The sequence below is a fragment of the Bufo bufo genome, chromosome 3 (assembly GCF_905171765.1).
Source record: "Bufo bufo chromosome 3, aBufBuf1.1, whole genome shotgun sequence".
Lineage (NCBI taxonomy): Eukaryota > Metazoa > Chordata > Amphibia > Anura > Bufonidae > Bufo > Bufo bufo.
The window spans coordinates 116,192,191-116,206,066 of record NC_053391.1 but is presented as its reverse complement, the minus strand read 5'-3'; the positions used below and the strand labels follow the sequence as shown (position 1 = coordinate 116,206,066).

General features: G+C 43.8%; 1 protein-coding gene across 1 annotated transcript in view; it reads right to left on the bottom strand.

Moving 5' to 3' along the window:
- The window catches only part of LOC120993257 (tapasin-related protein-like), a 30,237-nt gene extending 16,489 nt beyond the window's left edge, over positions 1-13,748 (bottom strand). The window contains exons 1-3 of the mRNA XM_040421809.1: positions 13,644-13,748; positions 5,644-5,823; positions 2,196-2,441 (exon numbers count right to left, since the gene is read on the bottom strand). Coding sequence (XP_040277743.1) covers positions 2,196-2,441; positions 5,644-5,823; positions 13,644-13,695 — 478 coding nt within the window. The 5' untranslated portion in view covers positions 13,696-13,748. The remainder of the gene's footprint in view (positions 1-2,195; positions 2,442-5,643; positions 5,824-13,643) is intronic.
- Between the last annotated feature and the right edge of the window lie 128 nt (positions 13,749-13,876).

Genomic DNA, 13,876 nt, shown 5'->3' with positions numbered 1-13,876 from the left:
TGCACGCTCTGTTTCAGAACTTTTTAGCCATCATAGTGAAACGGCTTATTTACAGTACAATGTTAAGAGTAAACTGATGCATCTTTAGCCAACCATATTCATAAGGATTAGGCTTGAGTAAATTGAGCTTCGGAACAGAGATCTGAAGTCGATTCGGTCAAACACTTAAATTTTAATGCTGTCAGTATACAGCATTAAAACGTATTGGCTTTGTTTCACCAGGAGTATCGCGAGAAGTCGTTGAATTAATTCGATATTCATTTCTGCATCTTAAAAAAAAAATTCTATTAGGAATCTGAAGTTGTGATTGGTATCGAGGTACCAGCTGGTACCAAACTTGACTTCGGATTCCTAATTTTTAAATGTTTTTTAAAGATGCAGAAATGAATATCAAATTAATTCACCAAAGTTTTGCGAGGCTTCTGGTGTTTGGCTCCACAGAGCAAACACATTTTAATGCTGTATGGAGACAGTATTAAAATCAAAGTGTTTGACCGAATCGACTTGAGATCGATGATCCGAAGCTCGATTCACTCCACACTGATGAGGATGACAGCTATTTCTGCCAACTCCTTCATTTAATGGGGAGAGGTGAATAAGAGCCCATTTACATGGCATAATACACGGGGCAATGATCAGAAAAGAACTGTTCATTTCCGATCACTGCCCGCTTGTTGTAAATGTTTACATGCAGCAATCATGTATAGGGACAAACGATCACCGCTGCAATCATTCATCCCCTTACGGATTCATTGTTTGTCAGCAGAACATCTAGTTTGCACAGGCTGCTGGAAAATAATGATTTTATGAGCCACATAAATGACGGATCACCTGAAAAGCTTTTGATGGTTTGCCAAGTCATCGGTGGTGCATTTACATGGGGCAATTATCAAGTCAAGCCTTTGTACAAACATTAGTTCCTGATAATTTAACTGATATTCTGCCCAAGTATATGGACCTTAAAGGCTATGGACACCTTTGGGGTAATTTTTTTCATGATTGCATTTTAATTCATTTTTGGCTAAGAATATTTTTTTTTTCAATTGGTTTATATTAAAAATGTTCAGCCTTTTCTTGAATATAAGGATTACAAAATCAGTCTGCTTGCAAGCTGTGACTTTGTTTTTTCTTTGAAACCTATCATCTGATGGCTCATATGTAGCTCTTATCGCTGATCTCTTGACCTCATAAACACTTATTTAAGCCATATTCTTATCAGTTTGATAAAAATTGAGCTATAACGAGTGTTTAGGAGGTCAGGAGATCAGAGAAAAGACCTACACATGAGCCGTCAGCTGATGGGATTGAAATAAAACAAAGTCACAGCTTGCAAACAAACCCTTTTTACCCTTGTATCTCAGAAACCGCTGAACATTTTTAACAAAGACCAACCCAAAAAAAAAGATTTGTAGACCAAAATGAATAAAAGGCAATCATAAAAAGATGCCCTGAAGGTGTCCATAGCCTTTAAGCCAGTGTCAGGTATCTATCACCTGGTCTTATCTCCTATGGGAACAAAGGCCCAGGCATGTTGAAATCCAGTACTGCCTGTGATGGTCACCTGTCTGCCATACACAAAATTGTAAGCCCATGTTGCTGATGCCTTTAGAAAATTTCCTCTTATTTGTATTCCCAGCTTACATCTTTGTGAGTCTGAGCAGTGCACGAAACAAGCCGTATAGTACAAATACCCCCCACAATGGCCAGGCCCCTCCTATAGACAATACTTACCCAGTCCCCAGCACCCACGTCCTTCCGGATCCCTGTACAGCCACCGCTGAATCTCCCCATCGCAGGGATCAAAAACATCTCGCGACAGGAGGAGCAGCCAATAGCAGGCTGTGATGGTGACCAGCTTCCTAGCATCGTGGGTGACGCTATTGGCTGTTCCCCCAACCCCTTACCCCCCCCCCCCCGTCGTGCGGATCAAAACATGCAGCAGTGGCCGTGCAGGGATCCGGAGAGACACGGGTGCTGGGGACCGGGTAAGTATAGTCTATAGGAGGGGCCCGAGCATTGTGGGGGGGTATTTGTACTATTGGATAACCACATTAAAGCAAACCCAGTGGCTGGTCACCCAAACTTTCATACACCATGGCCATTATCATAGCAGCGCTATATGTGTGACTATTTCCTATTACAATGTTGTAATAAGTAAAAGTCGCTTTGTAAATTATTTCATTTCTGCCACCTACCTAACACATGATGTTTGTCATCTTCTTTCTTCTCTGGTGTCTCTGAAAGTTTTGTGAAAAACGTTGCAGCGCTAAATTTTCCACCATTGTGCTTTACTGTGTAGATATACCAAGAATCAACTACATTATCTGTATTTGTCACGCCCGGCCATAGAATCTGTGTGTCAGCTGTGAAATACGGTGTGATATCACATTTCATGTCTTCTAAACCCCACTTTAAAAACGGTGTCAGATTTACTGGCGAATCTGAAAGATATAATAATGTAGTAAATCTTACAGAAAAATGTAACTGCAAAATACAAAGCAAAGATAATCTCGATTGTAAGTGCCCACGGACAGGGCCTGCTCAACTGTATGTCATTATTAATGTTGCCACTCCTTCTTGTAAACTGATAAGTAATATGCTGGTGAACTAAAAGCTATTAACAGTGATTGAAAGTAGTGTTGATCGAGCATGCTCGGCCGAACACTCGGCCGGACACCAGCGCCATGCTCGAGTCTTCTCCCCGCACGTTTCTTGGCTGCTACGCGGCCAATAAACGGGCAGGTAGGTACTGCCCTCACTGTAATGCCATAGACATGTTGGTTACTGGCATTACGGTGATTAGCTGGCCGGAAAGCGTCATCGGGTGCTAAATAGCACCCGATGACGCGTGTTCAGCTCAGTCTTAGTCAGGGAGAGCTGTGCTGAGGAAGGGACAGACAGTGTAGGGAGTGATATACAAATATTTTTAGTAGAAAAACTTTTCAGAGACCCAAAAGTCCTTTTAAGGACTATTGTTGTGTGTGGCAGCAGCAATATATATTTTTAGCGCAAACTGCACTAAATAGCCAAAACTTTACAGACCCAAAAGTCCTTTTAAGGACTGTTGTGTGTGGCAGCAATATCTATTTTTAGCGTATCCTGCGCTAAATAGCGTGCAATAGTTAGGCCGCTGCAGACAGCGACATTAACTGTGCCACATCTCCAGTGTAAGGTGTGCGCATCCAAAAATATCTGACATCCAGTGTCCTTTTTCCGTAGACCGTGTCCGCTGCGGACAGTGACATTAGCTGCGCCACAACTGCTGTGTAAAGTGTGCATATCCAAAAAATCAGCTCACCAGCAGGCCCTCACATATAATTTTTTAGAGGGTCAGCTCACCAGTAGGTCCTCACCTAAAATCTTTTACAGGTTCAGCTCACCTGCAGGCCCTCGCATATAATTGTTTAGAGGGCCAGCTCACCTGCAGGCCCTCACATATAATTTTTTAGAGGGTCAGCTCACCAGTAGGTCCTCACCTAAAATCTTTTACAGGTTCAGCTCACCAGTAGGTCCTCACCTAAAATCTTTTACAGGTTCAGCTCACCTGCAGGCCCTTGCATATAATTTTTTAGATGGTCATCTCACCTGCAGGCCCTTGCATACAATGTTTTACAGGGGCATACAATGTTTTACAGGGTCAGCTCACCTGCAGGCCCTCGCATATAATGTTTTACAGGGTAGGCTCACCAGCAGGCCCACACCTAAAATCTTTTACAGGGTCAGCTCACCTGCAGGCCCTCGCATATAATTTTTTAGAGGGTCAGCTCACCAGCAGGCCCCTTACCTACAATCTTCTACAGGGTCAGCTCACCTGCAGGCCCTCGCATATGTTTTACAGGGTCAGCTCACCTGCATCCCCGCACATATAATTTTTTAGAGGGTCAGCTCACCAGCAGGCCATTAATCATAATTTTTCAAGGGTGTATGATGCCCTCCTTTATGTGTAATAAAGGGTGTATTGGAGTGCCGGTTCCTTGTAATTTTTGGCAGCCCTTTCCCTTAGTGCATAGGCTTTATGAGTGTAGGAGTCCCACTACCTGAACAATTGTACCACAATGTGAATGAGGCCCTCCTTTATGTGATATACAGGTTGTATCGGAGTGCCTCTTCCGTGTAATTTTTGGCAGCACTTGCACTTTATATACAAGTAAATATACAGGAAAGAATGTTTCCTAACAATTTTTCCTCTAAAATCGATTTTATCTTCGGTTTTGTGCGCATTAGTGTCAGTCTGTAAAAGTGGCGTACTACCCAGACAACATCGTTCCCAGCAGCGACCTAGGAGTCCAAGATGCATTCAGACAGTCCCCCCATGCTGTTCCTGAACCATTTCGGTGGTGTTTCCATCAATTTCTGAACTTTTCTATTAACCAGACACCCTCCCCTCTTCAGAGCAGGGGGTGCCTGGTTTAATGCTCGGGTTCTCCCATTGACTTCCCGAGCACTTTGGTGCTCGATCAACACTAATTGGAAGACTAGATTTTTTTTTATTGTCTTTTTATTAACATTTTCATAAATTAACATAACAGAACCCCTCCTTTCTCCCCCAAGACTAGATGTTATTAAAGGAGTTTTCCGGGTTACAAATATTGATGACTTACCCTTATCAGATCTGTGGGGGTCTGACAAGCCTGGGCTCGTTTTCTCTAGAGCTAGTCCTTACCATTGTAGATGGGAATTAATTCTAAAATTCTTGCATGGTGTTATGTCGCCATCTGCTGGATGTACATGACTATTACACCACTTACAAGGATTTGTACGTCATCAGTTGGTCTGCAATTGATAAATCTGTACAGATTTGACAGATGATATCTCTTAGGGTCTGGGGCCCCCAGTTTAAGGTATATTACCAATATTTCTTACAGGTGCTCTTCCATTATTTAGAATCTGAATGACTGAGCATACACAATTGACGTAAGATCCCAAATAATCTTCCTATACTGTATGTTTATGCATGTTCAATAGCTACAGTGCATGATGTGGAATGTAAATCTTCCATTGCCTATGAGATTTGCCTGATTAGCATTTCAAATTCTGTAATTTGCTCTTAATTATACCATTGAAAGTGACAGAAATGCTGATGAAAGCTCCATGAAGAGCCCCTTATTAAGATATAGATGTGTCTTTTCTTCCCTTCCCTCAATATTTCCCGAGATGTGTGGATCAAGATGACCAGCTTTTAAAAAACAAGACAAAACATGGTTTTGCGATACTCACAATCTGTCTATGCTTTATGTGTCTAAGTGTGGCCACCCAGTGGTTGTGTTGTGACTTGCAGCCTACCTAGGGTTTTGCTAATATGTCACAATATTGTATTATATTCCAGCAAAGGTAAGGGTGGACACATCTGTAGCTCTGTAGGAACCTTAGAAGCAAACTGACAAAATGTCCGTTTGAAGAATGTTGCTACAGAGGAACTTACAGAATTCTTAAACGACATGAGGACATTTTGGCAGAAATGTATTTTTATTCTCCTGTTATATCTATAAGGCATGGGCAGGGCAATAGTCTACTCTGCTCATATTTTTGCCTGATCAGGATGCAGGATAATCTCTAACGGATATGTGAACACAGCCTTAAGTGGTCAAGCCATAAATGTAAAAAAAAAAAGGAATACCCCCTTTAAGAATATCAGGTCCTCACCTTTTAAAATAAATGTGATGCCTTCAAAATGTAAATTCTCCACCTTACGGTCCTGTCCACCTCCTAGCACTACCCAGGCTGTTTTTGGAGTAAGAGGCTGGTTATCCAGCAGATTGTGCTGTGGACTTCCATATAAACAGGGTAGTTTTATGACTCCGGTTTCTTCAATGGAACAATTTCCTGTAAAAAAGAAAAGTTGTCTTTCCTATCAATAGGTAAAATGACTATGAAAATGCACAAGGACCACAAGCAAAATGTAGTACAGATGCGTTAAAGTGAATCTGTCACAGAGATTGACCACTAAGTAATCACAAATGATTAGTTGTGAAGCCTTGATGGGCAGGTCCCTATGAGAATGTATAGGAAGTTCTGTCAGGTTTTGTAGGTAAGGTCTTCTTCATACATCCAGGTCTGTATTCCGCAGACACTGCTAGGCTGAAAACCAGAGCATCTCCTACTAATGGTCCATGAAAACCACGACCAAACAGGGAATATCTGTATTGTCAGTGGTTTTCACTGACCCAGAGACTACCATATTCAGGAAGGGACATGCTTCCGTGGCGTCACCATAGTAAATACACACATTAAAGTCAATGGATATGTGGTTTTCATGGACCATTGGTAGAACATTATCTGGAAACTAGCCTACACAAAAGTTTAGCATTTACCCATAGCAACTAAAGGAATACTGTTAGGGTAAATGATTTTTTATGAAACCGGCCCTAGTGTGTGTCTGATATAGGGTAATTAGACTGTGAGCGTCACTGGAGACAGACTGGTTTTTGCAGTAGCTCTTGAAGTGTGGTTATTCTTAGGGCCCTCTTTGACTTCTGCTTGCTACAGAGCTTACAGGTAATATAAGGTGCTTTGAGACCGACCTCTGCACTGGCTCAGGCTGCTTCAGCTCTGTTTTTCCTCTATACTTTACACTCCAGCTCTGCCTTTTTGAATTCATTAGTGTGTAGAAGCACAAAACTGCCACAAGCTCACCAAAAACATGGGGCTGACCCCAGTCACAGCAAGGATACAAGGATTATAAACTACAAGACACTAAACACCAGTGATAAAAAGCAGATAACTAAACCAAACATATACAACAAAACATTTCTTATATCTTAAAGATTATGTACACCTTTGGGGGCATTTTTTAAAATTATTGCATTGCACTCATTTTGTGCTAAACATATTTTTTTTTCAATTGGTCTTTGTTAAAAAAAATTGTGAGCCCCTTTCTCTGTACAGCCTTGAGACTCTCTAGTACCAGGGTCTCTGTCAGGCAGCTCAGCTGAAAGCTCTTTATTTCTGACCTCCTAAAAGTTCATTATAGCGCAACTGTTATCTTACTGATAAGAATGTGGCTTAAATAAGTGTTAATGACATTTTAGTAATTTAGCGAAAAGGTTAATTAGATAACTGGCACAAAGTAAAAGTACCATTAACACAGCTAAACAGTTAACCCTTTGTGACGGAACAGCTGAATATTTTAAAAGTAATAAAATGCAATCATAAAAAATTGCTCCCGAAGCTGTACATACTGTAGCCTTTAAGCATTCCTCCAAAAAATAAACACTGACGGGAGATTATTCAGTTTGCGCCAGAAAAGTGGCATTAAAAAGTTGCAAAAATGTGCGTTTTTTTACTTTTTACATGTAACTCTTTAAAAAATTGCAATGCGACAATAAACTGCAATATAAAGTACAAAATTGCGTAATAATAACAAGTGCTACACTATAAGTGCGAGATACTTGGCAAATCGTTTTGTACAAAATTATTTGAGCCTGTCTGCCGAGCGTCAAGGCGATCTCTGTTAGACAGGTTCCTACGCTAAGTTCTACCTGTTAGGTGCCATGACGGCTACCATACACTTCAGGGAGTGTAGGTTCCATGTACCTGCATTGAATACTACCTATTAGGTGCCATGACAGCTACCATACATTTCAGGGAGTGCAGGTTACACAGCAGGCCCACTCCACGACACCACCGGCGCCAAATGGCTACCAAGGATTGCAGTGAGAGTCCACAAACTATCCCACTCCTGGTGCAATGGCTTCAGTGAGTGAAGGGGAGCAGGCCTGACTATGTACTAACACTAATTAAAATCAGCCTATAGGGCAAACAGGATGGTCAGGAGTGCCATTTGGAGCCGGTGGTGTCGTGGAGTGGGCCTGCTGTGTAACCTGCACTCCCTGAAGTGTATGGTAGCTGTCATGGCACCTAATAGGTAGTATTCAATGCAGGTACATGGAACCTACACTCCCTGAAGTGTATGGTAGCCGTCATGGCACCTAACAGGTAGAACTTATCGTAGGAACCTGTCTAACAGAGATCGCCTTGACGCTCGGCAGACAGGCTCAAATAATTTTGTACAAAACGATTTGCCAAGTATCTCGCACTTATAGTGTAGCACTTGTTATTATTACGCAATTTTGTACTTTATATTGCAGTTTATTGTCGCATTGCATGTTTCTGTCCTTTAATGTTGTTTCCTGCCATAGCAATGTGCTACTGCGGTTTGGTAAGTGCTGACTGACCCCCTTTTTTGGCTTTTCTTTAAAAAATTGCTTCAAGTGGCTTTCTTACGCCGCTGCAGTAGATTTAGGCTGTTTAGGCGGACTGACTGCCAGATGATGTGCGAATTTATTACGAGGCCTGCGGCTCGTCATAAATTAAGTGCGTCCTGCAGCAGCGCAGAGGATGTCAAGACAAGAGCAGAAAGCGCTGGTATTGATTAATCTCCCCCTATATCCATATCCCCCAAAAACGGTTCCTAAAAATTTTTCGACAACTCTCCCATTCATCTGAATGGAACCTGAAATAATCCACGTGCTTGCGGCCAGAAAACCTCATTCAGATAAACAAAACTGATTTTCAGTCACAGTGATTTCTGCACCAAATTGGACAAATGCGAATATCTGCTTAGGGGGTCAGAATTCACCAGGTACAGACACAGTGCATGCTCTGTGTACATACTGTAATACTTGTATTTCAATGTAGGAAATAAAAGACACCCCCCCCCCCCCCATACAGTCTAGTACGGAAATGTTTTGTTTGGTGGCCAAATGTGATATTAGTGGAAAAATAGCACTAGTTCCAGAGATCTCCTGTAGGGTTAATGGCCTTTTATTTCATCTCTCCTATAAGCATTCGCGCCCATAATGCAGTGTCCTGAAACACACTGCTTAATACTGCGATTGTTTTTCATGTAAATTGTGCTTGTATAGGAGTTCCAATAAAGTTGCATAGGGAGGGGGAGGTTCTAACAAGCCTCCCAGGGCTGACTCCGCCCTGCACACAGTACAGAGGAGAAGGAGAAGAAGGTCAGTGTGTGTGTGTGTGATGTCTGAGGACAAAGCTGCACCTCAGCAGCCATTTTGGAGAGTTATAAAAACTCCATAGTTAGTTCCATGCACCAGCCCATAGAAGGGAAAGATTACAGAAGAACCAGGCAACTCAGAGAGGGAGTGAGAATATTGGCAAAGGAAGGTAACTGTCGTTTATCAGGCTCTAGTCTCCTTTGCATTAGGTAGAGAGATTCTAGGCTACAAGCTGCCCACCATAACCAAGGACAGAAAGGCCATCTGTCAGAACATAGTAATCCTAGATAGGATACAGAAGTATATGATTATACAGTACAGCAGACATAGTACATCCCTCCAGCCTGGAGAAACAAGGGAGAAAGATTAATTGTAATAGAAAACTGCCCCTTATGCAAATTCTGGGAACAAATCTGAATCAATGTAAAAGCTGCCTTGCTGTAAATGACTTTTGCATACATTGATGATCTTTGGATCAGCTTCAGTAAAGTACTGGGAGTTTGTTAAGAAACGTGGTCTCCTTATTCCACATCATCTCCTCACGGTGCTGGCGTCACGAACAAAGGGGCCCAGCCACCAAAGCACCCTGAGCATACCCATTACCATCAAGGGCACCTCAACTTTCATCTGGATGGTGTTCTCTGCAATAGAGAGTGCCCCAGAGGATTTAGTGCTGTCTTCCTCACTTCCATCACTGCACACCAACCCAGGGAGCTGGAAAACCGTGAGTACGACTACTACCCCCCATCAGCCACCGTGCACTCACATACTGCCCCTGCGGTCTGGTAGAGAGGCATACAGCTTTAGTGCACTGCAATAGTAATATGAAGTTCTTTGAGATCGACCTCTGCACAGGCTCAGGCTGCTTCAGCTCTGTTCCTCCTCTATACTTTACACTCCAGCTCTGCCTTTTTGAATTTATTAATGTGTAGAAGCAGAAAACTGCTACAAGCTCACAAAAAAAAAAAAATGGGGCTGACCCCAGTCACAGCAAGGACACAAGGATTTTAAACTACAAGACACTAAACACCAGTGACAAAAAGCAGATGCCGAAACCAAACACATACAACAAGGGCTCATGCACAGGCGTATTAATGCCCCCTTTATTTCATCTCTTCTACGAGCATTGGTGCCCATAGGTTGTACATCTTGAAGGTAGGGAGGCATACAGCTTTAGTGCACTGCCATTCCATCGTGAGGATGAGAGTACATAGTTTCACCTTGAGGGTGGGCTCACACGTGGCAGATACACAGTGGATTTGCAGTTGCAGATTTACACGTGGCAAATCTCCACCATTGTACAGTACCAAAAGTTTAAGAAATCAAATCCATTCGTAAAAATCTGCAGCGCAAATTGACCTGCAGTGCGGATATAAAATCTGCAGCATGGCAGTTTATGTTGCGGACCATGAATTTCATTTTTTGCAATACAGATGGTAAAATCCACAGTAATTTCTGCAGCAAAAACTGCCTTCAATTCATTCATGGGTTTTTCTTCTGGCAGCAAAATCTGCTGCTGATTTTTTTGCTGTATTTTCCACCCCGTGTGGACATAACCTGAAACTGCACTTGTAGGTGGCCATGCACAGTCTAACGTTGATAAAAACGGACTACTTCAATCTAAATGAACGTTCGTCAGTTGAAATCTAACAGCGAATGATCGTTTCAGACGACTGATTATGAACCATTATCCTTTGAAAAGAAGTCGGTGATGTTTAACACAGCATCTTATGTGTGGACAGGAATCCAGTTTCTCTATGTATTCCTATGGGAGCCTCACTCTCAGTCTCATAGGAATGAATAGAGAAGTAACTGACTTCCTGTCCTGTATCAGTTTAGATCCGAGTGTTGGAGACATGACACAGCTGAGGATCAGAAGGGAGGTTATAACTAGGGTTGGGCAATAAACCGGTATTAATGATGTACCGTGGCATTAATGATGTACCGTGGCAGTATTTTAGTGACGTCATAGGGGCAGTCGCACATCACAATGCTGAATGCCTCTAAAACGTCCGGCGCACATTACAGCCGGCACAGTGGAGAAGGAGAGAGTCCCTCCCCACTGTGATCCGGCTGCCGCTGAGCCACCAATGAGAAGGTAATAGTGAGGAGGAGGGGAGGGGCTGTGGCCGCTGCGCCACCAATGAGAATTACCCTCAATTCAAATAGACTGCGGGTGCCGGACATATCTCAATGACAGGAAGCGGTGATCTTGCGAACCGAGGCAATTTACCCGTCAAATGCGGCACCTGAGGGGTTAATTGGCACGGTTCGGCAGGATCCCTGTCATTGAGGCCGAGTGCCGGCTGTGTGATATGAGGTATTATGAGGTTAATTACATTCATTGGTGGCGCAGTGCGCCCCCTCCCATACCCCAGTATTATAAATTATAATCATTGGTGGCGCAGTGCACCCAAGCCCCCCCAGTATTATAATCAATCAGAAAAAAAATTTAAAATGTAAAAAATACACGATTCTCCATTTTTTTTGTCTCCTTCTCCCCTAAAAAAAATAGGATAGGACTGTTCTACTATGGGCCGCACATTCCATAAATTGCGGAATGCACACTTTTTTTGGCATTACATTTTTCTTTTCCATGGTATCAAGTATTGCATTACTTTTTATGGGACCAAAATTGAATAAAAATTTTGGTATTGTGACAACCCTAGTCACTGGGGGTATAAGTCCTTTAGGTCACAAAGAAATGGCATCTAGTGGCTGTAAACCCCCAGAGCCAGGAGACCGGCGCTGGATAACAGTTGCTGCACTCTGGGGGCTGCTGCACAGACAGGCCGGGGCTAAGAACAGTCACTGCACCCTGGGGGATGCTGCACAGAGAGACTGGAGCTGGATAACAGTCGCTGCACTCTGGGGGCTGCTGCACAGACAGGCCAGGGCTAAGAACAGTCGCTGCACTCTGGGGGCTGCTGCACAGACAGGCCAGGGCTAAGAACAGTCGCTGCACTCTGGGGGCTGCTGCACAGACAGGCCAGGGCTAAGAACAGTCGCTGCACTCTGGGGGCTGCTGCACAGACAGGCCGGGGCTAAGAACAGTCACTGCGCCCTGGGGGATGCTGCACAGAGAGACAGGTGGTGGATAACAGTCGCTGCACTCTAGGGGATGCTGCACTGACAGGCCAGGGCTAAGAACAGTCACTGCGCCCTGGGGGATGCTGCACAGAGAGACCGGCGGTGGATAACAGTCGCTGCACTCTGGGGGCTGCTGCACAGAGAGACTGGCGGTGGATAACAGTCGCTGCACTCTGGGGGATGCTGCACAGACAGGCCAGGGCTGAGAACAGTCGCTTCACTCTGGGGGCTGCTGCACAGAGAGACTGGCGGTGGATAACAGTCGCTGCACTCTGGGGGATGCTGCACTGACAGGCCGGGGCTGAGAACAGTCGCTGCACCCTGGGGGATGCTGCACAGAGAGACCGGCGGTGGATAACAGTCGCTGCACTCTAGGGGATGCTGCACTGACAGGCCGGGGCTGAGAACAGTTGCTTCACTCTGGGGGCTGAGGTAATATGGCTGTAGTAATATTTTTGAAATCGCCCAACCCTATAACTCACAAATACAGTCAGTGGTAAGAAGATTGCCTTCACTACAGATTACTATCATGTACCTTTCTAACAGGTCAGAGAATAAACATTTCTGTTGGAGTGCTTCTTTAATATTTGCGTCCAATAGTCGGACCAAAGATCTTTCATTCAAAGAAAGATTGTCTGTGAACAAAAGATGTTGCTTTGAAAGAACGTTCCCAGAAAGATCCCCGGTTTTCTGAACTTGTATGGGCAGTTTGAACAACTGTGACGGTCAATATGGACTAAAATGTTTATGGCCATGTCTGTGTTTGTTCGGCTACATGCACACGACCGTATGTGTTTTGCGGTCCACAAAAAAAAACAGATGACGTCCAGTACGGCATCCGTTTTTTTTGCAGACCCGTTTTTTTTTTGCGGATCCATTGTAATGATGCCTATCCTTGTCCGCAAACTAGAAAAAAATAGGACATGCACTATTTTTTTGCGGGCAATGGAACGGACATACTGATGCGGACAGCACATGGTGTGCTGTCCGCGCTTTTTGCGGACCCATTGAAATGAATGGGTCCGCATCCTATCCGCAATAAAACGGACCGGACACGGAAACAAACAACGTTCGTGTGCATGTAGCCAAAAAAACTGCTATTCAACCTTCAACCAACTTCTATCTAATGTGTATGGCCATCTTAAAGGGGTTCTCCAGGACTACAAAATGATGGCTGCCTTCTCCAAAAAAAACAGCACCACACCTGTCCTTGGTTTGTCTCTGGTATTGCAACTCAGCTCTGCTGATGTGAATGGGGCTGAGTGGTAATGCCACACACAACCTGTGGATGGGTGCGGTGCTGTTTTTTGGGGAAGGAAACCATCTTTTTGTAGTCCTGGAGAACCCCTTTAGGTCTTTTAATATTTTCTTAGTACACTTCTATTACCAGATGTCTTGCCCACTATGAGGACGGGCACCTGGAGCCATTTTACAGCAGCCTGTAGACAGCAAATTGAGCTCTTACTACAGACAGCTCGACATGTCCCAGCTCAGGTCAGTTATAACTGCAGCCTGGCAGATTACCACGAGAAGTCCCATAGATCTACTGCTGTGTCTACAAGCTCGACTGAATACAGTAAATGCACGGATTCTTACCGCCTATGAACAGCACCCATAGTATGAGCGAGATGGGACAGTTAGACTCCATTCTAGTTGTCAATGCAGTTTCAATCCCTCCCTTGTTAAACTGCTTTCACTTTCGTTTCTTTACATGCAGAGAAGGGGCGCGTCCTGGAGGAGCTCAGCTACCACGTCTCTGAGCAGCAGATCTGCTGGATGCAGCCAAGTACGGAGACACTTGGAGACATTATTATTTATTTGAAAGTACC